Source organism: Mus musculus, chromosome 4 (genome assembly GCF_000001635.26).
Source record: "Mus musculus strain C57BL/6J chromosome 4, GRCm38.p6 C57BL/6J".
Classification (NCBI taxonomy): domain Eukaryota; kingdom Metazoa; phylum Chordata; class Mammalia; order Rodentia; family Muridae; genus Mus; species Mus musculus.
This window is the reverse complement of record NC_000070.6, coordinates 148,594,622-148,622,131: the sequence shown is the minus strand read 5'-3', so window position 1 is coordinate 148,622,131 and position 27,510 is coordinate 148,594,622. Positions and strand designations below refer to the sequence as shown.

General features: G+C 46.4%; 2 protein-coding genes across 13 annotated transcripts in view; one reads left to right on the top strand and one right to left on the bottom strand.

The window, feature by feature from the left end:
• Positions 1-9,750, top strand: part of Tardbp (TAR DNA binding protein) — a 14,703-nt gene extending 4,953 nt beyond the window's left edge. For 2 of the 10 annotated variants that reach the window (NM_001305425.1, NM_145556.4), the window contains 4 exons: positions 20-183; positions 1,400-1,540; positions 2,778-2,948; positions 3,341-9,750. In NM_001305425.1, coding sequence (NP_001292354.1) covers positions 34-183; positions 1,400-1,540; positions 2,778-2,948; positions 3,341-3,871 — 993 coding nt within the window. In that variant the 5' untranslated portion in view covers positions 20-33 and the 3' untranslated portion in view covers positions 3,872-9,750. The remainder of the gene's footprint in view (positions 1-19; positions 184-1,399; positions 1,541-2,777; positions 2,949-3,340) is intronic. The other 8 variants (NR_131120.1, NR_149751.1, NR_027864.1 and 5 more) reach the window with 8 other exon arrangements.
• Masp2 (mannan-binding lectin serine peptidase 2) lies at positions 6,633-27,510 on the bottom strand. 3 transcript variants are annotated; one of them, XM_011250202.3, is made up of 12 exons: positions 27,418-27,510; positions 27,123-27,273; positions 19,236-19,464; positions 18,963-19,140; positions 18,314-18,445; positions 16,356-16,552; positions 15,956-16,103; positions 14,073-14,191; positions 11,937-12,015; positions 9,966-10,097; positions 9,407-9,481; positions 6,633-8,374 (listed from the first exon to the last, which is right to left on the bottom strand). In XM_011250202.3, coding segments are annotated over exons 2-12 (2,055 nt in total). In that variant the 5' UTR covers positions 27,125-27,273; positions 27,418-27,510; the 3' UTR covers positions 6,633-7,610. The 3 variants fall into 3 exon arrangements, with proteins under 3 accessions (XP_011248504.1, NP_001003893.1, NP_034897.1); NM_001003893.2 differs by lacking the exons at positions 27,123-27,273; positions 27,418-27,510 and adding an exon at positions 19,542-19,588 and having other exon boundaries at positions 6,650-8,374; NM_010767.3 differs by lacking the exons at positions 6,633-8,374; positions 9,407-9,481; positions 9,966-10,097; ... (4 more) ...; positions 27,123-27,273; positions 27,418-27,510 and adding exons at positions 17,719-17,876; positions 19,542-19,588.

Genomic DNA, 27,510 nt, shown 5'->3' with positions numbered 1-27,510 from the left:
TGTGCTTTGCTTTGTTTAGATAACAAAAGGAAAATGGATGAGACAGATGCTTCCTCTGCAGTGAAAGTGAAAAGAGCAGTCCAGAAAACATCTGACCTCATAGTGTTGGGTCTCCCCTGGAAAACAACTGAGCAGGATCTGAAAGACTATTTCAGTACTTTTGGAGAGGTTCTTATGGTTCAGGTAAGCTTCATTCTGCTTCACAGGTTTTTGTGATATTTGCCTGCGTGCTTTGCTCGAGCGTGTGTCTTGTGTATGTAGCAGATATGTCCTTGGAGGTCAAAGAGAGCTTCAAGTCTCTTAGAACTGAGTTACAAAAGGTTTTGTACCACCATGTGGGTGCTGGGAACCAAAAACTAGTGTTGCTTGTTTGCCATCTTTTTTTTTTTTTTTCCCCAGGCAGGGTCCCCACTCCCACCCCCCTGTGGCCCTGGCTCATCAAGAACTGCCTCTGCCTCCTTTGTGCTGGGGTTAAAGGCGTGCACTACCACTGCCTGGCTCTGTTCAGCCATTTTTCTTAAAATGTGCATCAGTGTTTATTTTGCCTGCATATATGTCTGGGGGAGGGTGTCAGATCTTGAAGTTACAGACAGGTTTTTGGTTTTTTTGTTTTTGTTTTTTCGAGACAGAGTTTCTCTGTAGTCCTGGCTGTCCTGGAACTCACTCTGTAGACCAGGCTGACCTCGAACTCAGAAATCTGCCTGCTTCTGCCTCCCGAGTGCTGGGATTAAAGGCGTGTGCCACCACGCCAGGCATTGTAAGATCCCATGTGGGTGCTGGGGATTGAACATGAGTCCTTAACCACTGAGCCATCTCTGAACCTCTGTGTTCACTCATTTTGAATGTTTGTTGTGTAGTGTTGATAGGTAGGGATGTTGAAAATACAATTGGTTTTGTGTGTATACTATATATTATCAAGTCCTATTCTATGAAGGTTTGAAGCAGTGGTTTTCAATCAACTTTCACAGGGGTTGACTATCAGATGTTTATCATTTCATGATAGCATCAAAATTACAGTTTTAAATAATGATGAAAAGAATTTTATAGTTGGAGGTCACTACAATAGGAAGAACTGTATTAAAGGATTGCAGCTTAGGAAAGTTGAGAACTACTGCTTAGTAGGTTATATTTGATACATATTAATGGGAAAGTTTTTCTTTCCCAAGTTAAATTGTAACCATTGTGCTCATTTTAAAACATGTTATGCAAAGTTCTGTGTTGTGCAAGTGAGTCATTCTCCACTGTTAACGATCTGATTTTTACCTTGAACTAACTTGATTACCTTTATGAGCTAAGTTACTACATTCAGTTGAGCCATTCACACTTTTTTTCTCTTTTTGAGAGACAGCTCTGATTTGCTATGTGTATGGTCTTAGAAAATTTTTTGTTTTCTTTTTAGGTCAAGAAAGATCTTAAAACTGGTCACTCGAAAGGGTTTGGCTTTGTTCGATTTACAGAATATGAAACCCAAGTGAAAGTAATGTCACAACGACATATGATAGATGGGCGATGGTGTGACTGTAAACTTCCCAACTCTAAGGTATCTTGCCCTGTATTTTGTTGGTTTGGTTTGGTTTTTGAGGCAGGGTTTCTCTGTAGCCCTGGCTGTCCTGGAGCTCACTTTGTAGACCATGCTGGCCTCAAAACTCAGATCTGCCTGCCTGTCTTCTAAGAGTTCAGATTAAAGGTACCACCCTGCTTACTTAATGTTGGCTTTAATGTTCTGGGGAACTTAATATTCATCTAGTGCTTTTCTGGGCAGCATTTGAACACTTAGCCACATCCCCAGCCCGAATTCATTCCATGCAAGCAAATAAGGCTGACTTGGAACATTGTGTTTTGGCTCAAAGAATACTTTCATAGAACTTTATTTAAAAGGACTGAGGAGATAGGTTCATTTGGTCAGTAAAGTGCTTACCTTAAATATGAGGGTCTGCACTTGATCCTAGAGCACACATTTTTATTTATATTGAGACAGGGTTTCTCTCTGTAGCCCTGGTTGGTCTGGAGCTCAGTATGTGGACCAAACTGACCTCAACTGCTCTGCTTCTACCTTCCCAGTGTTGGGATTTAAGGCCTGAGCTACCACACCGAGCCAGACCCAAATTTTTGTGGTTTTGTTTTGTTTAAACAGTTGGGTGTGATAGCAGGTACTTGTAATTCCACTCCTGGGGAGAGGAGGCAGGTGAATCCTTGGAGCTTGCTGGCCACCAATCTAGCCAAATTACAAGGCTCAGTGAGAAATCCACCTTCAAAAGAGAAGCAGGGCTGACTAATAGCATCAACCTCTGCCCTTTTGTATAATGGTCTCTCAGTGTATAAAACAAGTTACAACTGAGCATGATGATGATACATTCCTGTAATTCTCGAGTTTAAGGATATTCTGGGGTTCATAAGAGCCTGTCTTTGAAATTCCCGAGGAAATGAGGCCGGCTGGCAAATAGTATTTGTTGTTCCTGGAGAGGATTGATTCCGTTTTTAACACCCCCATGGCAGCACACAACTCACTACAGTTGTGTGTGATTCTCTCCTGACCTTAAAAGGCATCAGACGTGCATGTGGCACAGGTAGATGCATGAAGGCAAAACCCTTTTTTAAATTCCAAGAAACCAGTCTTGTCAGTATACACCTTTAATTTCCATCTGGGGTGCGGGTGTGTGTACAGGCCAGGCAGTAGTACACAGTTAGCCTCATCTTTAGAAACAAAAACACCCAAGACGGGAAGGCACTTAAGTATGCATTGATGTGTTTACCATCTCCTGTTCTCTCTTGACCAGCAAAGCCCAGACGAGCCTTTGAGAAGCAGAAAGGTGTTTGTTGGACGTTGTACAGAGGACATGACTGCTGAAGAGCTTCAGCAGTTTTTCTGTCAGTATGGAGAAGTGGTAGATGTCTTCATTCCCAAACCATTCAGAGCTTTTGCCTTCGTCACCTTTGCAGATGATAAGGTATATTTGTTGGTCATTTGTCCCAGGGCTGGGAATGGATCTGGTTTAGTGCTACTGTATGTGCCCAGCATGGTACACCAGGGGCTGCACTCAGTCTCCAACACTGAAAATGATAAGTGAATTGTTCAGCAGATTGCCACCTTCCCTTTTCACAGAATAGAGAGTAGATTTAGATAGTTGTAAGATGCCCTTCAAGTGTTTGTCATTATTTGGATTTGGGGGCTATTACATACTGCTGCTTAACATTACTATAACTAAAGGCTGCTGGTTGGGTTTAAGTAAATTGCCTGTTTTTCCTCCTCCTTAGTTGGGTTATATTAAGATCTGGGTTTTACTGCTGTGTTGATATCTGGGTTGATCTAATCATTTATTTATATCCTTGTTTCTTACAGGTTGCCCAGTCTCTTTGTGGAGAGGATTTGATCATTAAAGGAATCAGCGTGCATATATCCAATGCTGAACCTAAGCATAATAGCAATAGACAGTTAGAAAGAAGTGGAAGATTTGGTGGTAATCCAGGTGGCTTTGGGAATCAGGGTGGGTTTGGTAACAGTAGAGGGGGTGGAGCTGGCTTGGGAAATAACCAGGGTGGTAATATGGGTGGAGGGATGAACTTTGGTGCTTTTAGCATTAACCCAGCGATGATGGCTGCGGCTCAGGCAGCGTTGCAGAGCAGTTGGGGTATGATGGGCATGTTAGCCAGCCAGCAGAACCAGTCGGGCCCATCTGGGAATAACCAAAGCCAGGGCAGCATGCAGAGGGAACCAAATCAGGCTTTTGGTTCTGGAAATAATTCCTACAGTGGTTCTAATTCTGGTGCCCCCCTTGGTTGGGGGTCAGCATCAAATGCAGGATCGGGCAGTGGTTTTAATGGGGGCTTTGGCTCGAGCATGGATTCTAAGTCTTCTGGCTGGGGAATGTAGGTGGTGGGGGGTGGTTAGTAGGTTGGTTATTAGGTTAGGTAGATTTAGAATGGTGGGATTCAAATTTTTCTAAACTCATGGTAAGTATATTGTAAAATACATATGTACTAAAATTTTCAGATTGGTTTGTTCAGTGTGGAGTATATTCAGCAGTATTTTTGACATTTTTCTTTAGAAAAAAAGAGGGGAAAGCTAAATGAATTTTATAAGTTTTGTTATATAAAGGGTTAAAATACTGAGTGGGTGAAAGTGAACTGCTGTTTGCCTAATTGGTAAACCAACACTACAATTGATCTCAGAAGGTTTCTCTGTAATATTCTATCATTGAAATTGTTAATGAATTCTTTGCATGTTCAGAGTAGAAACCATTGGTTAGAACTACATTCTTTTCTCCTTATTTTAATTTGAATCCCACCCTATGAATTTTTTCCTTAGGAAAATCTCCATTTGGGAGATCATGATGTCATGGTGTTTGATTCTTTTGGTTTTGTTTTTAACACTTGTCTTCCTTCATATACGAAAGTACAATATGAAGCCTTCATTTAATCTCTGCAGTTCATCTCATTTCAAATGTTTATGGAAGAAGCACTTCATTGAAAGTAGTGCTGTAAATATTCTGCCATAGGAATACTTCTGTCTACATGCTTTCTCATCCAAGAATTCGTCATCACGCTGCACAGGCTGCGTCTTTGACGGTGGGTGTTCCATTTTTATCCGCTACTCTTTATTTCATGGAGTCGTATCAACGCTATGAACGCAAGGCTGTGATATGGAACCAGAAGGCTGTTTGAACTTTTGAAACCTTGTGTGGGATTGATGGTGGTGCCGAGGCATGAAAGGCTAGTATGAGCGAGAAAAGGAGAGCGCGTGCAGAGACTTGGTGGTGGAAAATGGATATTTTTTAACTTGGAGAGATGTGTCACTCAATCCTGTGGCTTTGGTGAGAGAGTGTGCAGAGAGCAATGATAGCAAATAACGTACGAATGTTTTACATCAAAGGACATCCACATCAGTTGGAAGACTTTGAGTTTTGTTCTTAGGAAACCCACTTTAGTTGAATGTGTTAAGTGAAATACTTGTACTTCCCTCCCCCTCTGTCAACTGCTGTGAATGCTGTATGGTGTGTGTTCTCCTCTGTTACTGATCTGGAAGTGTGGGAACGTGAACTGAAGCTGATGGGCTGCGAACATGGACTGAGCTTGTGGTGTGCTTTGCAGGAGAACTTGGAAGCAGAGTTCACCAGTGAGCTCAGGTGTCTCAAAGAAGGGTGGAAGTTCTCATGTCTGTTAGCTATTCATAAGAATGCTGTTTGCTGCAGTTCTGTGTCCTGTGCTTGGATGCTTTTTTATAAGAGTTGTCATTGTTGGAAATTCTTAAATAAAACTGATTTAAATAATATGTGTCTTTGTTTTGCAGCCCTGAATGCAAAGAATTCATAGCAGTTAATTCCCCTTTTTGACCCTTTTGAGATGGAACTTTCATAAAGTTTCTTGGCAGTAGTTTATTTTGCTTCAAATAAACTTATTTGAAAAGTTGTCTCAAGTCAAATGGATTCATCACCTGTCATGCATTGACACCTGATACCCAGACTTAATTGCTATTTGTTCTTGCATTGTCCAAAGTGAAAGTTTTTCTTTGGTTTGTTTTTAATTTAGTTTTTCTTAAGTCTGGGTGACCGCACCTAAAATGGTAAGCAGTTACCCTCTGGCTTGTTCTGAGTGCCTCTGTGCATTTGATTTTCTATTTACATGCTGTATAAATCTCCACTGGGGAATCATGCCTTCTAAAAATATTTGGGAGAGGGCAAAAGAGTTGATTTCTAATGCTTTGTAGCAGAGCATATCAATGGGAAAGAAGGTTAAGCACCTTTCTGTTTGGGATTTGAAAAGTGGAATTAATTGCAATAGGGATGAAGTAGAAGAAACCAAGAAACCATGTGCCTGAAATACATTAAGAAGCCTGATTGATAGCTTTAAGAACTAGTAGGGTGGGTTGTCTTACCTGTGGCAGTCTTAAGTGAGGTAGGCTTTTGCCCTCCTGAATGTGGGGGTTATGTAGTGATGAATATGCTCACAAAATCAGATTAGACTGTCAATGCATTGTTAATGTAAAAGCAATAATACATTGATTATTGTACTTTTCCTGTAACTACTGAGACCGGAGGCGCTCCTTTTCTAACTGGAAGAATGGGACAGTTTTTGTGTTGGTAGTTTTTCCTAATGCCCTTACCTAAATAGATTATGATAAATAGGTTTGTCATTTTGCAAGTTGCGTGTTTTAAAATTTTATATCCGTTAGAGACTTGTTATGAACACATTGTTTCATTATACAGTATCCTCTGTAAAAGGATCGTGAGTTATTGTAAGTTTTTTTCTCTGCATCTAACCCTGCATGATTTCCAAACCCTGTGCATCTGAATTTTGCATTTTAGCACTGTTTGCACTGTTACTCAGCAGCAGTAACATGGTAACATTAAAATGGTTTTCGGGGACCTCCAAAGACGGCCAGGAGTCCTGGGGTAAGTTACTTGTCAATGGCATGGTTTTGATCCCTTTTTTACACTTGTTAAAGACTTACTGGTCATAGAAGTCTTTCAGTGTTGATCAGCCTTTTAACATGTTTATGGATGACATAGCTGTAGTTAGTTACTTGCCGTAAATGAGGTTTTAGAAATAAACTACTTGGCAAAGATTTGGTTTTGAAAGTCTGGTCATCAAAACGCGTTCATTCCTTAGAAATAATGAAGAACAACTCTTTGAACCACAGTTGAATAAAAGGTTTTCTTGCCACCAACAGTTTAGTGTCTGGAGTCTTACTGGAAGAAAAAAAAATTCTATATCATGACAATGCTAGAAAAGTTAAGGTGACTTATGTGGGAAGATGCAATATAGCATTTTCATCCTTTAAAATTTGAGTCTCCAGGTGGGTGTGGTGGCCCATGCTTTTAATCCCAGAATTGGTGTAAATGAGTTGTAGGCCAGCTATTTCCCCATCTTGAGGCACCCTGTCTTGCCTTGTTGGAAGAGCCAGTTAAAATCAAACATGACCTTTAAGGTCAGCATCTTAGCAGAAGAGCAGTTTATTTCAGGATAACTTACTGTTTTTGATACATAAGCAAATGACTGTACCTTGTACAGTTACGGTTGACTTCCCTGAGCCCAACGCTCACCTAAGAAAAGTGGGCTGGGTATAGTGAAACACCTGTTAAGGTTTTTGGAATGATTTGCTAAATTGCCCTTGTAAAGGGTAAAATGCTGTTTCGTGTTCTTTTTATCTGACAATTTGGTGAATCTGGTAGAACATGCCTATATCCCAATATTCTGGAATGGACTTGGTGTTAATTTAATAGCTGATCTAATGTGAAGGTCACACACCTGCTTTCCGCTTACCTTCCAAAAGGTATTCTGGAACCACTCAGAAGTTACTCAGAAAGTAAGAGCACTTTCTGAGCTCATTAAGACCAAATCTACACACTAGACACAACAAGCCCTTTGTTGGCCAGAAATGGAAACAGCCAGTATAAAATAAGTAGATTGTAGGGAATCAAATACAACTTGTTTTTTCTGTGTTGGGGGTTGGCCAAGCACTGTTAAACACAAATCAAAGCTGATATTGGCAAGTGTTTGGACCTGTAACAATCTCACCTGCTCTGATTTTGGGGTAGGCTGTCATTCTTAGGTTTGTTACTAAGCTTCCCAGGTACTTGGCGATATGAGGAACAATGATTGGACGATGCAAATTAGAAATTACTTATTATGTTCTCAATCCAGGGAATATAGTTGATGACTTTTGTGTAGACCCCATACTGGTCTGCCGCCCCACAATTAATGGAACCCCAGGAAACTATTCCTCCCACAAACCATCGCTGTGTCTCATTATCTAGAAACACTAATGCCCCCCCACTGTCACCTCTGCAGCTGTCCTTGCCACCAGTCTCTAAGCCAGCACAGAGCATGTTAGCGCTTACTCTTACTCCTGGATAGAGCTTTTCATACACGGCGGTACATTTTTGGTGGTCAGCAATTGGTATGTCCACAAACATTAGGTTTCTAGCAAGAAGCCCCTTCTGGGTTAACCCCCAGCCAGCCACAGTTCCAGTGAAGTCTGTTCTCATTAAGGATGCAGCTTCTTTTCGCGGTAGGCAAACAGGCATGATGCTTCCGTTGATTGTGACTTTGTTCTTGAGTTTAATCAATGCTATATCATTGTCAAAACCAGCACCGTGAGTGTAGCCTTCATGTATAAAGATTTCCTCGGGCCAGGCTTGAGTGTAATGAGGTGAGAGCCTTTTGAGGATGCCCATTCGGATGTTCAGGGAGGACGCTGCCATTCTTTTCTCATATACAGCATGAGCGGCTGTTAGGACCCAATTGTCATGTATAAGTGCACCTGCTGCTGCTGTAGTTTGACCCAGCAACAAGACTTGCCAAGGAAAGTCACCAGGCTTTGCAGGCTGCCCTCCAACTATGCGTCCTCCTATAGTGTGTGTGGACAGCCCACAAACTGAGGGATAAAAAACAAGTATTTAATGCCCTACAAATTGATAGGCATCCTCCCTGTTGAGTGAGGCTATTTAAGTTTTTGTTTAGCCTGCTCACCTCCTTGTAAAGATCAGTAAGAGATCTCAGAGATTGTTTTGCTGAAAGAGAACAGCATGAGGGAGTCTGGACAGGACTTGTGTGCAGGAGGACATGACACTACTTAGAGGCCAAAGACAACCCCCTCACCACACCCTGAGCTGCTTGTTTTTCTCTTTTTGGGCTCTCTGGGAATTCTGGGAAAGCAGGAACTATGATTTACAAAGTTTCTGTTGTCTTTAAATGTAAGACTCTAAATTACAATGTTGCAGCAATAGCCAAAGTGCTTCTGGTTCAAAAATTGGTAATTTTGGTCTGGTGGAGCCCTCCAAACACTTTTACCGTTCTTTGCAAACTGAGGGCTCAGGAATGCAACACATGTTCTTTATTGTGGTTGTGCACTTTGATTAAAACTTGGAAGCCGCATGTCAGCCAAATACAAGGCTAGAAAACTAATTTAAACCAGCTAACACGGGGGTAATGAGTGTATTATTACCTTTCAATTAAAAAAAAAGCACTCTCAACTGTTGTTGGAGCCAATTCTGGTAAAGAAATTTAAGTACTATTAAAAGGCAAATTGCATTAATGTTTAAAAATCTTGATGTCGTTGAAAACAATTGCTTAGGGAAATAATGAAGTTATTAGCTTTGGGGTTTAATAGCATTTTTACAGAGAAGAAAAGTAACAAGAGTTCTTGGTTATAAATGTATAAACGGTTTGAGATAATTTAAGAAATCATTTAATTTTTTATGCTTGCCTAGTTATAAGGTCAAAAACAATCAAGTGCATGATGCACCTAGCTTCCGTGTGGAAGGGGAAATGTGAGCACACTGTTGGGAAACACTAAGCTCCAGCCTCAGCCAAGTGCTGAGCTTTCTGCCTCCCCAGCCAGACCCTGCCTATTGTCTGCCAGCTACTCTGTCAGCTATGAATCTCTTTTATAAATGGCGTCCATTACCAGGCTCACAAACCGGGGGGAGTTTTTCTCCTTTGGAGCTCGTCCAGAATCCATCAGCCTCACACACATATTTACCTGCAAGTCATTGGAAAAGCAAAAATGTTTAGCTGTAGTTGTCATTTGCTTGAATAACCCCTTGAAAAATGTTGATTCTTGAGCATCTGTGGTGGGGAGAGGTGTGTGAATAACCATTTTACATGATTTCATAAATAGGTGTCTGCATTACCATGTTTGCTTGCAAAGTGGAAACCTTTTAGATGTGTAACTTGAATATGTATCAAGATCTCAAGTGCTTAATGATAAGGTTTTGACTTGTTAAATTAAACCATTTGGAATATATTGTGTGTTTGTAGTAGTCATTTACTAGATATGATCTGTTTTCAGATTCCTGCAAATTGACATTAAAGTCACTTTAACTGCAATATTTCACTTAGCACATGGGAGAAAGGCCTTTTAATCCTTTGTCTTCTTTAGCTTAAAAGGCTGGTTCAAGTTTATATTCAACCTTGAGGGCTCAAGTTCCAAATACCACCCATCCCTCCATGAAGAAGGTACTTACCATTGCTGCTCATTGTGTAGAAAGTCTCTTCACAGCTGTACTGAATCACAGCTTTGTAGGTAGTCACTTCAGGGCCTGTGATATAGTCCACATGGCCATTGGGTAGGTCATCAGGAGGGCCACAATCAATAACTAGTAAAGAAATGGGAGGGGGGATCCCTTTGTACCTTGGAGCTGATACTAGAAAGGTCTGTGCAGTGGAGATAGTGGCCTCTGAGGAACTTGGATAGATGTCCCCCACCCCACCCCCAATGTGCTTTTTAGGACCTGAGAGCCAGGTGGTTGTGATGGCCTCAAGTTTCCTCTACATAATCCATACCACCCACCCCTAGAAACTGCAAGAATAACTTTAGCTTGCTGAAGCATCACACCTGTTCTTTCCTGAAGGGACTTACTGGAGAGAAGTGGCCAGGGGTTGGTGGCACACACCTTTAATCCCAGCACTCAGGAGGCAGAGGCAGGCAGAGTTCAGGACAGCCAGGGCTATACAGAGAAACCCTGTCTCAAAAACCCTTCCCACCCCCACCCCCCAAAAAAAATAGTGACTGGCCTCACCAGAGCAGGGAACTCAGAAGCACTGGAGTTGGGCAGCACTCACGAAAGAAATGGCATGCAGAAGAACAAAGAAAAGCCAGGGGCAATCTTGTTTTTATGATCCTTTTCACAACTTGAGCTCTGTAGAAATCTGAGGGGTGTTGATTTGTTTTGGGGTTTTTGCTTTTAGTTTGTGAGACAATCTCTTTTTAACTCTAGCTGTTCAGAAACTCTATAGTTCTACCTGCCTCCACCACTTGTCTCAGTCTGTTTGGGCTGCTCTGACAGGCCACAGGTAAATAGCACCTGTGTAGCAAGCAATGGCAGAGTTAGATGACTGATGCACCACATATTGCCAAACCCAGCTCAGCATCTTTCAGCGTCACTGAAAGAACTAACTAGTAAACCATTGGCAAGAATGTGAATTTGTAAAAACATTTAAATTCTCCTTGGAGTTGTTTCTCAGAAGTGCTATACTGTGTAACCTATGTGCACAAACGTGTGTGCCAGCACACAATGGGAAGACAGGCTTCCTGAGTGCCAGGCCAGTGAGGTCATTGGGCAGCACTTAGACTCTTTAATGGGTGTTGGTGGAGATGGAGAAGAGCTTTTCATTTGTCTGCTTCTGGAAGTTTTTGTTTTCACATATGTATTCTTGTAGTTGAAAGAGTACTAGTTGGTTCTTGAGACATTCCTAGTCTTAGTTTCCAAAGTGCCGTTATCTTTGTGTGTGTGTGGTAGACAGGTGTATGCACTGTACGGAACTCCCTCTAACCACACTGTGGCCTGTGCATGCATGCTGACAGGTGAAGGGCTGTAGCTGGAGAGAAGCCTACAGGCAGCAGCATGGTTTCCTGTGGGGTGATAGGAATTAAAATACTCAAGGTGGTTTCCCCCGTACATTTCTTGTCTACAAGGAGTATCTACTCTTAGAAATGATTTCAGAGCATCCTGTCTTTCCCCAGTACTTCTGGAACTCAAGCCCTAAGAAGTGAGTAGTTCATTTGGCAGAGGAAATGGGAATGACTAAAGCCACAGAAGTGTTGATGGGGGACTGGGGAGATTCCTCAATGGGAGAATTCAGGTCCCCAGGTCCCGGACTTGGCAATGTGCCTTTTAACTGAGATCCTTGGGGCTGGTGAGACAGAATGTCAGGCTCCTGCTGACCCAGTGGTTCTCAACCTGTGCCGCCACCACTTTGGGGGTCGCCTGTGACCATTGAAAACAAATTTTACATTACAATTCATAACAACAAACTCACGGTTATAAAATAGCAACTAAAATTTCATGGCTGGGGTCACTACAATGTGAACTATATTTAAGGGTCACAGCACAGGAAGATTGAGAACCACTGCTCTAACCTGTGTGCACACGTGAAAAGAATACAAATGGTACAGGCAGCACCAAGGAAAGGGGATTGTCACCATATGACCATACTGCTGCACTCTGGCATCGGCCGGTCCCAAGATCCATCTTTCTGACAGACAGCAGTGAATGATTTCAGGGGGACAGAACCCTGAAGAGGAAATTCAGAAAATGAGCTAGCTCCCTATTAACATCAGGTCACTCCCCCAGAACAGCAAGTCAGGGCAACAACCATGGAAGGCCTGCACTTGGACCTGTGACCCAGCTGCCTTGCTTAGTGTTTTGCAACAAACAGCCCTGCTGGTTTATGTACTGTTTACTTCTGTTTTAACTGTGGTGGCCTTTTATGCATAAATAACTGTACACATACGGCTTTCCAACACATCCAAGAACACAATGTCTGGCTGAAAGCGCTTGTTGGTGCTTCTCGTTTGATTCCCTTAGAGGGTGAGTGGCTAGCTCCAGACCCTCCCACCACTCATTTTTATGAAGTTCTGCTGTCCTGGACCTCTGTAGGCTGACCAGACTAGATTTACCCACCTCTGCCTCCTGAGTGCTGGGATTGAAGGCCTGTACTATCTCCCACCTTTTAAAAAAGACCAGGCAGTGGTGATACACACCTTTAATCCCAGCACTCAGGAGGCAGAGGCAGGCGGATTTCTGAGTTCGAGGCCAGCCTGGTCTGCAGAGTGAGTTCCAGCACATCCAGGCCTACAGAGAAACCCTGTCTCAAAAAAACAAAAACCCTGGCTTTGTAGAAAAGGTGAATAGTTGACTGACAAGCCTGACAACCTGAATTTGATACTTGGAACCTACATGGTAGAGATCTGGAGCTGCCTCTGACCACCACTAGTGTGTGGTTTTTAACTGCACATACACACAAATGTAACTTTTTCAGAAGTGCTAAAAGGAGCCCAGCCTGTTGGCATCTCAGGGACGCAGAGGCAGGTGGGTCTCTCGAGTTCAAGGCCAGCCTGGTCTACAGACCAAGTCCCAGGGCAGTCAAAGCTACACAGAGAAACACTTTTTCAACTGTACCTCCTGTCCCACCCCACACCCCCACACACACTCCTAAAGGGAAAGTGCCAAGGTTTGAGAAAAACTGCAAGATCAGTTACTAAAGTCAAACATTAAGCCAAGTGTGGTGGTATACACAATCAAATGCATGTCGGTCTCTGAGTTTGAGGTCAGCATGGGTCTACATAGTCCCAAGAGAGAAGGCAAGCATTAATGGAAGAGGCAGCCATTTGCAAAAGCTGTTTCAAAGGACATAAAGAATGTCTAGCATCCAGAAAGTCCTGGGTTTGATCCAAAACACAGAAACAGTATGATGGCACAACATACATTATCCATTACTGCACTTGGGAAGCGAGAGTCCGGACATGCTTGCTTCAGCAGCATGGAGACTGAAAAGAGGGTCAGGACAAGGTCATGCTCCGCTATAATAAGCTTTAAGGCCAACAATGAAACTGTTTCAAAACAGGTTTGTGGACTTGCAATCCATGGAACGGTAGAAAAGAGCCTGAAGAGGAGTTTTGCCAGGTGGGACTCTCTGATTGGACCCTCCATGGGCTGGACACCATCCCTGGCTGTCATTCCAGGGTTATTGCTTTCTACCTCTGGGATTCAGTGACAATTTTGAAGAACACAAAGATGAGTTAATCTCTTACCTGTGCTCCTGAAGCAACACACTAAGCAGTTTTTAAAATTATATTCCCTCTCCCTAAACAGTGAGCACTATTTATAACTTTGCAGAATGCATTCTTTCCAGGTCTAACCTTTGTGGGCTCAGGAGTTGTTCCAGGGGAAAGCTATCCACTGACCAGGGAGGACTTAATTTTACAGGAAGAGCTATGCAGAGCTTGTGGGGCAGGGCGAGCTCACTCTGTTCTGTTGTTTCAGCCACTTTACAGAGCTGCTGCAGTGTGCAAATGATCGGAAGTTCTCTGTAATGACTAGCCTACAAGAGTGGTTAGGGCAGACGGCTGTGGGGTGTGCTCACAACCATCTATAATGGGATCGGATGCCTCTTCTGGTGTGTCTGAAGACAGTGACTGTACAGACAGGACCCCCACCACCACACAAGTCTCCTGTCATCCTTCATTGTTTTCTGCAAATGTACTACTTTGATTTTCTGAATAGGTACTTCCTGTTTTCATCTCTCATCCCAAAGCCATCTTGATCATTAGCATTTTTTTAGTAACTCACTTGCAGAAGCTCGAAGCCTGTCTTGCAGAAGACAGAAAACCTGTCCTTCAGGACATATATGGCTTGCACAGGTGAAATGCTGCCATTAGGTGGCGCCGTTGGATCAGGGCAGGGCCGTGCTGTGCAAGGGAAACAGGTTTATTGTTTATGTCTGTAACAGCCAAACCTGAAGTCAGCAATCTGCATTTTCAGTTTATAAAGGAAACAAGAGGCATAGAGAGCCTGCCTCACGTGTGGTGGTCATCCAAACACTTCACACCAAAGGCAAAATTTAAGCTGAATTACTTGCACACAAATCAAGACTTGTGTCTTGCTGGGTGTGGTGGCACACACTTTTATTCCTAGCACTCAGGAGGCAGAGACAGGTGGATCTCTCTGAGTTCAAGGCCAGCCTGATCAACAAACAAAGTGAGTACAGGACAGCAAGACTTTTTTTTTTTTTTTTTGGTTTTTGAGACAGGGTTTCTTTGTGTAGCCCTGGCTGTCCTGGAACTACTCTGTAGTCCAGGCTGTCCTCGAACTCAGAAATTCTTCGCCTGCCTCTGCCTCCCAAGTGCTGGGATTAAAGGAGTGTGTCACCACTGCCCGGCCATTTCTTTGTCCATGACTCAGCTACAGGTAGGTAGGTAAACTAGATTTGGAGATGTAGACATGGTACAACAGGTAAGAACACTGCTTTCCAGAGGACTCCAGGTGGGGTCCCAGCACCCACATCAGTGCTTACATCCACTTATAACTCCAGCCTCAGGGGGTCTGACCCTTCAGATGTCCTTGGCATTTGTACACACATGGCATACAGACTATTTTGGTCTTTTGAGACACCGTTTTATGGTGTATTCTTAACTGTCCTGGAAACTGAGCTGTAGACCAGGCTGGTCTAGAACTCACAGAGTTCTGCCTGCCTCTGCCTCCTGAGTGCTGGGATTAAAATCATGTGCCAGGCTGGGCAGTAGTGGGGCACACCTTTAATCCCAGCACTTGGGAGGCAGAGGCAGGCGGATTTCTGAGTTCGAGGCCAGCCTGGTCTACAGAGTGAGTTCCAGGACAGCCAGGGCTACACAGAGAAACCCTGTCTTAGGAGAGAAAAAAAAAAAAAGAAAACCAAGAGCCAGGTATGAAAACCAAGAGCCAGGTATGGTGGCATACACCTTTGATCCCAGTACTTGGGAGGCAAAAGCAGGTGGACCTCTGAGTTTGTGTGTTCAAGGACAGCCAGGGCTGTTATACAGAGAAACCCTGTCTTGAAACACCACTGCCCTGTCCCGTCCCCACCCCTCAAAGGCTGTGCCACAATGACATCACATTTCTCCTCTGGATTGGGAGCAGGTGTTGTTGGGGACCCTGGCCCCTCTCTGCATTTAGTACTTTTGGCACACTTTTTTTTTTTTTTTTTTTAAATAATGTGAACTTGAGCACAGAGCCTGTGCATGCTGGACAGGCTCACTGCCACTGGGCTTCACCCCTGTTAGTACATCTCTATGAAGAGTAAAGACGGGCAGGTAAATAGCTGTCTGGGCCGGGCCGGTGGGTGCTGAGGGGGGTGGTACAGAGGGAGCATGGACCTGTGCTGAGGCAGGGCGATCAGAGCTTAAGGCCAGCTACCGCTATAGAACAAAAGATAGACCCTAACTCAGAACACCAGAGTTGAGCAAAGAGGGGGTTGCTTAGGTAAATGGCTGGCTGAGTATGGGGTGCGAGGGGGAAGGGTAGTCTGTCTGTTGCTGTTTTCTGATCAAGGGCCATCACTTGACAGACCACCGTCCTCAAGCAGGGCTCCCTTCCCTGGCCTGCGATAGAGGAGTCCAATGCTTTGTAGCTTGCTGATGCTGCATAAGGGACACTTTCTTTTGCTGCCTGCATCTGGGGGCAGGCCATTCGCTCACCTGTGCTTGTGTAGTGTATCTTCCAGCCTGTGTGGTTCCCCGACTCGTCAGTGGCAAAGGTGATGGTCACCTTGTGGCTGTCAGTTTCAATCCTGGGAGGCAGCGTCTTCCCACAAAATGGGCCGTGTTCCCCCTTGTCTGTTTGAATCTGAATAAAGAACCCCAGGGACCTGCTGCAGGGTTCTAGCCCCAGTTAGATGGAAGCAAAGTAACTTGAACTGGCTTGGGCAGGCTGGGAACAAAAGGTGGGATGTCTTAATGCTGAAGCCACAGCCTGGCTTAGACCTACCCCCAGCCCCGCAAAGAAAGGTTGATTAAGATTCACTGGAGAACAGCCATAGGCGCAGTGTTGAAAGATGGGGGAGGGAAAAGAGCTGTGACAAGGATGCAAGAGCCAGACCTTGAGGGAGTCATAGGGGCACTGGGCTTCAGGGTGCGTCTCCACATCGAAGGACTCCACGAAGTCCAGGATGACACTGAAGCCGTCCTCCAGGCGGATGCTGTAGGTGCAGCTGGAGAGCTTGGGGTATGGCTGTGGGTACTCAGGGCTACTGAGATACCCAGATCTTCCTGTGAACACCTGGCCTGAACAAAGGGCTGGGAAGAAAGAAGATTGGATAGGGCCGGGCGTGGTGGCGCATGCCTTTAATCCCAGCACTTGGGAGGCAGAGGCAGGCGGATTTCTGAGTTTGAGGCCAGCCTGGTCTACAGAGTGAGTTCCAGGACAGCCAGGGCTACACAGAGAAACCCTGTCTTAAAAAAAAAAAAACAAAAAAGGCTCTGCTCCTGGAGGGATACTGGAGGATAGAGAATGCCTGCGACATCTAGATCCTGGGCTTGGTCAAGACCCTGCACTTGATAATCTGCAGAGGCAGGAGAGTACCCCATCTCCCACACCAAACGATGATGAATGGCAGTGGGGAAGGGGGCTCCATTCTCCTCAGGCTTTGGCTAAAGCGTGATGTGATAGTTTATCTGATGATTCAGAGTCACAAAGAGGTGGAGAGCAAAGCCAGAGGGAGGGGGGCCCTGGAAATAGGAGGCAGGCCACCTTCCCAAGGTCCCTATGACTCCAGGAAAAGGACAGAGGAGGCCCCTTGAACTAAGGGTTTCTTCTGCTCTCATATCACTCAGTGCCCAGCTCAGCAGTTCCCAAGTGAGGCCACAAGGGGGCTTCCACCCATATCTGGCAGGGACCAGCCCAGAGCCCTTGATCCCAGGTAACAAGCTGAACAGGCCTTTCCCTTAGAAGTGGCCCTGGTCTAGGGAAGTTGGTTACCAGTATGTACACAGTCTGCTTTCCTCTTTTGGGCTGCCAGGTGCCCTGTGGAGATCAGGCTCCAGTTCTGTTCCCTGCCCGCCTGCTCATGATGGGGACAGGCTGGGAAGAAGGCCTGTAGGAAGCTAAGGCTCTCGGTACTGCCCTCCTTTTGGAAGGTGGCTCCATACCAGCAGAGAGGACATCCCTGGATGCAGGGTGGCTAGCCTGATCCCCCAGTAACACCCCCTTTGGTCTCTGTTTTGAATCAAGCTCCCCGGGACAGGGAACAAAGACCTGCATTGACCTATAAATAAGAACTAGCTAAAATGTCCTAAGATCAGCCCCAGGGAACCCAGTAGAGGTGAGAGGATCTCCGTGTGGTGTGTGCGCTCAGGGAGTTCCTGACAAGGAGGAGGGCTAAGATGAAGGGACTGAGGTTACTCTACTGCCCTCCAAACCCGTCACCCCAACCCCGGCAAGAGACACACAGCCACAGTGGAAACGGAGGCAGGTTTATTATTGTCATGGTTAAGGTGAATGGGTGCTGTAGCTGGCAGTCATTCCAGCCTGACAGAGCAGCATCGTGTGGGCATGTACTGACTGGTATCTGACTCACTGGGGTGGGCGGGCTGTTGCTGAGGGAGGTTTAGAGGCTCTGCTCTGGAAGAGAAATGGGGGGTGGGGGAGCATCAGGAAGGCTGAGGAGAGAAGGGCTAGGGCAAAGGATCAAGAGACAGGGTAGAGGAGGCCAAAGGTTCACCCACTGGGGTCGGGAGCCATGGCTCTGAGCCTGCCTACACTCCTCTACTTTGAGGTCCTATGGTAGACACTGGAAGCTTAAGGTGTGCCCGGCTTATCCAGAGATACCAAGCCCACCTAGGAAGCACCCAGAAGGCAGAGACAATTGGCTGATGGAACTAGGGGTTCCAAGAGTAGGGGCGGGATCAAAGTACACCATTGGAGGGAGGGAAAGTGGGAGGAGTTAGACATGCTAATAGTGTTGGAGGAAGCAGAAGAGCCCAGCTCCCTGGGCAGAACAACTCCTGCTTTGGTAGCTGGAATAACCTGGTGTAGATGGGATGCCCCTACCCCCTCACCTGAGCACGTGTGCTTGTTCTGGTGGAGAACGTAGCCCGCTCTGCAGGAGCAATAGTAGCCGCCCAAGTAGTTGTGGCAATAATGGTCACAAGGGACTGAGTCTCCCAGAGACACTCTGCATTCATCCACATCTAAAGGAGAGAGGCCAGGCAGACAGGAGGGAAAGAGATGGAACAGAGAGCTCAGGCTTTGGTGGCCCTGACCCACTTGATAGGAGGCCTGTTGCTTCGCCTGGGCCTGGGCCCAGAGTTGCAAGTAGCACCGTTGCTAAACCAGTGGCAGGTTAAGTCACCCGGGCAGAGGAGGGAAGAGCCATCATCAATCCAGTGGCAACCGGGTAGAAGCTTTCTGAGCAGAGAGGTTGAGCCACTTGCCTGAGGTCACACAGTCTCTCTCCTTCAGGGACCAAAGAATACAGTCAAGTGGAAGGCTTCAGCCTGTGCAAGCCCTTTGTAACCCGATGGCTGCTCTGCGTTCCTGCATTCACGTGGCACGTGACAGCAGAACCCACCCGCCTTTCCTGTTGGTTTGACCTGAATCCAGAGCCCAAAGGAGAGGTGGGAAGCAAGACACCCAAAGATGGGGACGGGGCTAAGACAAGGCAGCCACCCAGCTGCATCTGGGCTGCCTGAGCCCACCACTGCTCACCCTCCGCTGCATAGAAGGCCTCAAACCCTGTGAACGGCTTCTCATTGGAGTAGTCGGAGTGGAAGGTGACCTTTAGGCTGGGACCCAGTGAGTAGAAGGTGTCATTGCCAGGTGCCTGCTCAGTGTCTGTACTCTCCTGCCCACACAGTGTGGCCAGCACCTTGGTCCCTGAGCTCAACTGTGGAGTCAGGGGTCAAGGGAGGGAGGTTAGAACCAGGCCCAGCCTTTGCTGTACCTCATAAGAAGGCCCCAGCCGAGCACCCCGTCAGATACCTTGACAAAGTCATACTCGCAGCGGTAAGAGAGTTCCAGGTCAAAGTGGGTGAAGTAGAGGCGCAGGCGGTAGCCAGGGGGTGCAGTCAGTGTCCAGGATCGATCTTGATGGTCAGCATACTTCTCTGGGAAGCCAGGGGACACCAGGCGCCCGAATACAGGTTCAGGCCACTTTGAACCCAGAAGTGTGGCCACCAAACTCCACAGCAGACCCAGGAAGATGAGTAGCCTGTGGGCAGGGGAGTGACATGAGGGTCCAGGCCTAACTCATTCAGCTTCCCCAGAAGCTATGGGTCGCCCACCCACCTCATGGTGTGCCACCTAGCTCTGCAGGTCCAGCGCCTATCACCTTTGATCTGTTTGTCCAGCACCAGGCCCCACCTCCACAAACCAAGGATTCTGGGAATCTACCCATGGCTCCTGCCTGCCTCCCTTCCAGGCAGGAAGGTTCGGTTCGGTGGCTCTGAGAGCCAGCCTGGTAGTAAAAAAAAATTCTACTCTCACCCACCATCTGCACTTCCTTCCTAGTGGGACCAGGAAGGTCTGGTGGGCGAGAGTCTCAGTGACGACGTGGACAGCCTAAGATCCCACCCCCACCCCCAACTCAGGGAGAGGCGAAAAAAGAATAATTTGAGGAAACTCATGAACAAAAGGATACGGAACAGGCATAAGATAAACTTTGGCTACACTTGGGACCATGAATGGTGGATGCAGGCAGGAGGAATGTCTTGCAGGTGACTTCTAAGCCCAAAGCAGAATTAGAAGCTGGGGTTCCTGGCACCGGTGCTCATTTGGAGATAACATGACTCATTTGAAAACAGGGTCTTTCCATTTAGCCCTGACTGGCTTTGAACGGTGGAGACCAGACTAGCCTCAGACTTGTCTAGTTCTCCTGCCTGTGGCTCTGGAGCCCTGCAGGGAGGGAACCTTTATCCCAGCAATTACATAAGTAAAAATTGAGAAATGGGGAGGCTTGGCTTGAACTTGGACTGGACTGTGGAGGCCCGCAAGGACAGCAGTTGTTTAGGTGTCTGTCTGTCTGTCTGTCTGAGTGCTGAGCCATGTATGTTCAATGCTTTTAGAGCCCAGAAGAGAGCGCTGGCTCTCCTGAAGTTGGAGTTATAGGCAGCTGGGGACCAAGTACTGGGAATTGAACTTGAGAACCCAGGGAGAGCAGCTAGTGCTAACAGCTGAGTCAGCTCGCCAAAGAAATCTCGGGGCAGGGGTGGGGGTGGGCGGTGCACACTTTTGATCCCAGCACTTGTGAGGCAGAGGCAGGCAGATTTCTGAGTTCCAGACCAGCCTGGTCTACAGATGAATTCCAGGGCAGCCAGGGCTACACAAAAACCTGTCTCAAATCAAAAAATAAACATTTTGGGCTGTTTTTTTTGTTTTTTGTTTTTTCATTATACCAAAATTGTTAGGGTCAGAACTCAAAACAGTTAGTCTCGGCTACCAGTCTTCAATAGGCCAATTATACAGACAACTTAATAGTGAAAAGCAGAGAAAAAGGATTTATTCAATGTGGCCACATTGGGAAGAGCAGAGGTCTAGTGAGCTCTTCAGAGTCCTGACCCGGGTTTGGATTTAACTGGAGATCAAGAGGTTTGTGTACATAAGCAATACTGCTCAAAATGTGGTCCCACCACCACTGTCTCAGCTGTCAGGTGAACGGGAACCATCAGAACTGTGTGGAATGGATTCCTGGCAGACAAGTTCCTCCTTGGGCAGGCGCTAGGCTGAGGCCTTCCCCCAGCAGAGGATACCTGGATGGTTCTAATGCCTTGGCATCCATTATTTCAATTGTTGGGTCAAAAGAAGGGCACAATGCCCCTTCAGAATAGCTTCTCCCCTCCCAAGATGGTTATGCTCATGGCTCAGGGAGAGTCTCCCAAGTGAGCTGCAGCCACTTTGTCTTCAGGGACACGCTGGCATTGCCCTGCCCTTGATGGACTTCTCCCTTCTGGTGAGGAGCTGGGGAGACCGGGCCTGTACAATCCGTGCACTGAGGCTTACAGGCATTTCCTGTCAAGAGGGGAAGGAGACTCTCAGGGGGTCAGCAGTTCTGGAGGAATGGGCCATCCTCTTGTTCTCACACCATGGGTATGTGTGGGCAGTTACTCTTGCTAAAGCTCCTTTCCAGTGGGGAGACTGGACCTCTCCTGAGGTCCAAAGGCCAAGGTTCCACTAAAGTTCACTTGGGGAACTAACGACCTATTAGGTTCATAGTTGAAGGTTACTGGCAAGGGTGTGGCTGCTTCACCCCAAGAAGCTGTGTGTGGAAAGCCTTTACCCAGCAGAGATGACAGCTCTCTTCCCTAGTCTTCCGCGGCCTGTATACTCTAGCCCCTCCCCAAGGCCACCTCCACTTAGGGATCAGTTGGATCAGGTGAGGGTCTTGTGACTCTCCCCACCCCTGCATTGGGGGAGGGGGGTAGACAGTCAACAACCCTAGCTGGGATGGCCCTTTCACAGCTAAATGCCACAAAACAGGACAGTCACAATAGTTGTCCTTGCTCAAGTAACTAACTCTTCACACATGCTCGTATAAACAACATTAAGTGCAGTGAGACTGGGACAGACAAAAGGATGGACAGATGGACACACACCCCACCCAAGACTGGAAAGTCTAAGGTGCCTGTTGGAGAGGAAGGACAGACAAGAGGACACCGGGTAGCTGTGGTCAAGCACATTATACATGTGAACGAAGGTGTGAAAGGAAAAAAATTAAAGTGCAGCAGCCAAGAGCACTGGCTGCCCCTGCAAAGGACCCAGGTTCCAGCCCCAGCACCCACACAGCCACTAACAAACTAACTTCAGTTCAGGAGATCTGACACCCTCTTCTGAGCACAAGTATACAGACATGTTTCGGGAAATTAAAAACAACGAATGTAGAACCAGCAGGCTCCAGTGGTTGTGCCTCTGCCCTGGCAGCCTGGTCTGGTCGGCCGTGTACTGGCGGGCAATGGCCGGACTGGTTTTGTTTGTTTGTTTGTTTATTTATTTATTTATTTAATGTGAGTACACTGTCATTTATTTATTTATTTATTTATTTATTTATTTATTTATTTATTTATTTAATGTGAGTACACTGTCACTGTCTTCAGACACATCAGATCGGATTCCATTACATACATTCCATTACATACATCTCGTGGAGATGGCAGTTGCTACCACGCCAACCCCGTGTTTCAAATCCACCCCCCTACCCCCGGCCTTTGTGGTGCACATCTGGTAAACGCATGCTTTGCCGCTATACCTTTGTTTCTTGAACCCAGTGGAGCTGCACGAAGGAAAACACAACACAAACTCAGTTCAGAAACAATGGTAACTCAATCCCTGGGTGCAACAACTAAAACCTAATCTTGTAAGCCTTATTAAAATCTGACTCCTCTGGTGGCAAATCCTTGCGGATCCGCCATGATACCAGAAAACTCTATCAGCTACTGAAAGAAAATTAAAATTCAAGGTCCATGACTCATGCGGCTTGCTAGTTAAGAGGGTTTTTTGGGCCTAGAGCAAAGAACAAAAGCTGTAAAGTCATCCCAGGAACCAACTAGCCATAAAGATAGGGAAGACATACAAGAATGTCCAGACTGGCCCGGCGCCTCCCTATTTCCCGCCCTTCTGACATGGGTTAAATGTTAATCAGATGCTCTGCTGTTACCTTGATCTGCACGTGCAGTCTGCTGATGTTTAAATGAACCAATCATGTGAAACCACGCCAATTCCTCCCCCAGCCCCAGCCCCTTTTCTATAAAAACCCCTAGCTTTCGAGCCACGTGGCTGATATCCGTTATCGCCTGTGTGAGATACATGTCGGTCCGGAGCTCTGTCATTAAATTACCTCGTGTGTTTGCATCAAGACAGCCTTTCATGATTCTTTGGGTGCACACCGAATAGGGAATTGAGTGGGGGTTTTCCCACTAGACTCTTTCACTACCTCTTAGCCCTATACTGGCCCCGTTCCAAAAAGGACCTACCTGGCTCCTACTACCTCTTTTCCTCCCTCCAACCCGGAAGTCCCACCTACTTGCCCAGTGATTGACTCCTTTATTCATTAGGTGATTGGTTCACAAGAATAGTACCAAGGGGCTGGAGGGATGGCTCAGTGGTTCTGCTCTTCCAGAAGTCCTGAGTTCAATTCCCAGCATCCACATGGTGGCTCACAACCATCTGTAGTGGGATCTGATGCTTTCTTCTGGTGTGTCTGAAGACAGCAACAGTGTGCTCATGTAAATGAAATAAATACATCTTAAAAAAGAAAAAGAAAAAAAAAAACAAAAACAGCACCAGGCTCATCCACAACCCAGGCAAACATTTATATACATAAATAAAACTTTACAAGTTTCTGTTTTCTGTGCTGGGAATGAACCTGGACCACCTCATGCATATATTCAACTGCAGAGCCACGTCCACCATTCTGTAAGTGGCCTTTTCATTTTCCCAGGAGGTATGACAGAATGTGCCCCTCCCCTTCCTCTTGATCCTTCCCCCCCGCCCCCCTCTCTTTCCTTCCTCTTTCTTTCTACTCCCTTTCTTCTTCTTCTCTCTCATTGACAGGGTTTCTGTGTAACCCTGGCTGTCCTGGAACTCACTTTGTAGACTTGAGATCCACTTGCTTCTGCCTCCGGAGTACTGGATTCAATCTGTGCACCTCCACTCCCTGGTTCCACCAAGTCATTTAAACCACCTTTGCTTTTATTATTTATTGTGCATTTGTGCACGGACATGAAAGTCAGAAGACAGCTTGCCAGAATTGGTTCTCTCTTTCTACCACACAGGTCTCAGGATTGAACTCAGTTGGTCATGGTTAGTGACAAGCACTGTTAACCACTGAGCCATATTGCTGAACCTTTTTAAACATGTCTTTTTAGTGTTTGCCTGAATCTATGTGTGTGTATCGTGTGCATGCCTGGGGCGCCTGTGGAGCTCAGAAGAGGTTATCAGATCCTCTGGAACTGGAGCTACAGGTGGTGCTGAGCCACCATGTAGGTGCTGTGAACTAAGCCTAGATCCTTTGCAAGAGTACCCAGTGCTCCTAACCACTGAGCCGTCTGTCCAGAACCCTGTTGGTTTTCCCACATAGGCCAGGCTGCCTTTGAACTCAGTTTTCCTAACTTAGGCTCCTGAGTGCTGGGATTACAGGTGAATGCCATGAGCCTCCTCTTTTTCTCCTCTTCTATTTTTCCTTTTGATTTTAATAGACTCAGTCTGTTTTTTAAGTTTTCCCTGAGATTAAAATATTCTGTGCAGGAGGGAGGCTCCTTAAGCAGGAAGGGTAAACTACATAAAATAGCTTCAGGAAGTCCCTGAAACAAACAAGATTCATTAGGGCGCTCCCTGCCAGAGTAAACAATTAAAGATGAGAGTCCCCTCAGATGGAAGGACACCCAGCTGCAAAGACTTGGGAGACCAGACCACTGCCTGGAGAGAAGCAGAAACCAGCCAAGCACCTGGGCCAGGTTTTCACCAACTGAGGTATCTGGAAAGGTCACTCTCTGACCTGCTGAGTTGCCTCAGGCTGTGCAGTGTGCCAGGTTCCTAACTTTTTTTTTTTAAAGATTTATTTTTATTATATATAAGTACACTGTAGCTGTCTTCAGACACTCCAGAAGAGGGAGTCAGATCTCATTACGGATGGTTGTGAGCCACCATGTGGTTGCTGGGATTTGAACTTCGGACCTTCGGAAGAGCAGTTGGGTGCTCTTACCCACTGAGCCATCTCTCCAGCCCCAGGTTCATAACTTTGTGAGCTGTACTGCGGTAGGCTTTAGTGATGCAGCCATCTTTGTGTCATTTTTGCCCCAGGAAAACTAGTTGGTTCACCAAATTGGCCTTTGGTGGTACCTATACTTTGGATTGCGTGTGTTGTCTCCACAGGAAGTTTTGCCATGCAACATTTCTCACAAGCATAGAAAAGGAGATGGGGTGCTGGCTCAGTGGTTATGAGTACACAGTGTTCTTCCAAATGACCTGAGTTTGAGTTCCAGCACTGAAGTCCCAGCTCCTCTTTTGGCCCCTCTGGGCATTCATACTCTGGCAGACACATAAAATAAGTCCTTATGCAAGGAGGTGGTGGCGCACCTTTATCCCAGCGCTTGGGAGACAGAGGCAGGTGAATCCCTAGAGTCTGAGGCCAGCCTGGTCTATAGAATAAGTTCTAGGACAGCCAGGGCTATACAGAGAAACCCTGTCTCCAAAAACCAAAAAAAAAAAAAAAAGCCCATTCACCAAGGTGGGCAGGCAGGAGAAGAGGAGAGAGTTAAACTTTCATTTTTACAGTGCTGGGCTGGAAGGCAGTGTCTTGCACATGCCAGGTAAGTGTTCTATGACTGAGAGGCCTCTGCAGCCCTAAACCCTCACAGAGGATCAATCACTGATGGCAGACACAGCCAAGCCCACAAGTAGTCATGTGGATTTGTTTAGACAATAAGAACACCCAAACAGATGGCACACTGATGGCTCTGTGAACTGGGGCATGGGCACCAGAACCAGGTGACAGTCAAACATTCCAATACTAGCCTCACCTGGGGTCGAAATCGCTAGCAGTGACCTGTCTTCCTTGTTTGTGACTAACTTTTCAATCAAGGTTCCTCTCGAACCCTTGTCCCACTCACAGAACCCAAAGAAACACACTGGGATCACCAGAGAACATTGCCAAGGGCAGAGGGGAATAATGGGCGAACACACAACCTAGGTCACTCTCTCACACAAGCTGCTCTCTTGCTTAATTGCCTGGCTTGCACTAATTGCCCAGTGATCCGAGAGTAGGCTTTCCATGGGCTCCAATCAAACCTCCTCATTACGTAAACTGTCATTGTAGGAACCCATTATGAACGACATGAGTCACTCCCATCGAGAAATTCCAAGGTTTGTGGAGCTTTGTAACTAAGGGACAAATAGTTATGTTAGCAGAAGAGACAGCTTCCCAGACATGAACCTACCATTCACTGCTTCTCCTGAGCAGCACAGGGAACTACGGGGATCCTTAAGCCAGGGTCTGGTTAATCTGAGAATTTTAAAACTATAAGTAAAGCCAAGCGTGGTGGCACACGCCTTTAGTCCCAGCACTCGGGAGGCAAAGGCAGGCAGATTTCTGAATTTGAAGCTGGCCTGGTGAGTTCCAGGACAGCCAGGGCTATACAGCGAAACCCCGTCTCAAAAAAACAAAAAAAACTAACAACAACAACAAAAAAAATCTATAAGTAAGATTTCCAGCTCTTGGTGACATACTTAATGTCAGCCATTTAGAGTTCAGGGCCAGCCTGGTCTACAGAGTGAGCACACAGAGAAAGCCTATCTTGAAATACAAACCAACCAAAACCCTCTATTAACCAGCATAAACCGTTCTATCCAAGAATCTGGTGGCTCAGACTCCAGGGCCCCCATTGTCAGCTGAAGGCTCAGCTTCAGCCAAAGCAGGCAACACTGTACTGTACATGGACAAAGTCCTTACTTTTTGCATTGGTTCTCTTGGCCCCTGCTCCCTGTTCCAACTTGGGTCACTGGTCAGGTACCAGGGAGGCTAGAAGATGTTGTTCCATGGATCTCTTCCTGGGAGCCCCCCCAAGTGTTTGACCTTCCTGCACTGAGGTGTCAGGTCCAAACACAGCAGGCATTTATTTAGCTATGAGTTTTGGGGATGAGCAGGAGGCCATTAACAGCGAGAACCACCAGCTCCCTGGCACACAGTTTGTGTGTGCCAGACCTGGGTCCCCAGGAGTACTAACCAGGCTTCCTTGTGAGGGAGACTGCAGTGTCACTCCAGTAGGGGGCCAACTGCCTTGGAGACCCTGCTAACCCACAATTTTCCCATCATTTCCCCTCCGTGCCCCTTGGCGAGGGCAGGAAAGGGTTGGTGACTCCTGCTCTAGCGAGCCTTACATGCAATTGTGGGGAGAGCAGACACGAAGACCCGTAACTCGCTCCTCTCCAGAAACCGGAGCCTTGGTTCCAGCAAGAGGCTGCGATGCAGTGGAGGGTCAGGTTCAGCACCTCGGAGAGAGGCCAGGCCCATGCAGGTAACTTTGGAAACCTGGGAAGGATTTGAACTCAGGTTTATATCCACAGCAGAAGCAATGCCTCACTGAGAAAGTATGATGCACCCTGCTTCAATCCATAAGCTAGGAACACTCTTGCCCGTGGGCAGTTGAAAAGCTATAGCTTCAGGCTGCCCTACCTGGACCCTTACACTGGGCCCTAGAGCAGGCTCCCTAGAGCTCACAGAACACCCAACATCCGGCAGTACCACTGGTAGGAACAAAAATGAAAA

Excerpts from the sequence above, each read along its gene's own strand:
- Masp2 (NM_001003893.2), bottom strand. Across the intron at positions 16,553-18,313 it reads GAACAAGCACACGTGCTCAG|CCCTTTGTTCAGGCCAGGTG; the intron begins GTGAGGGGGTAG and ends CTTTCTTCCCAG. Across the intron at positions 10,098-11,936 it reads GCCGATGCCAGAGTGCAGCA|TTATTGATTGTGGCCCTCCT; the intron begins GTATGGTCATAT and ends TTTCTTTACTAG.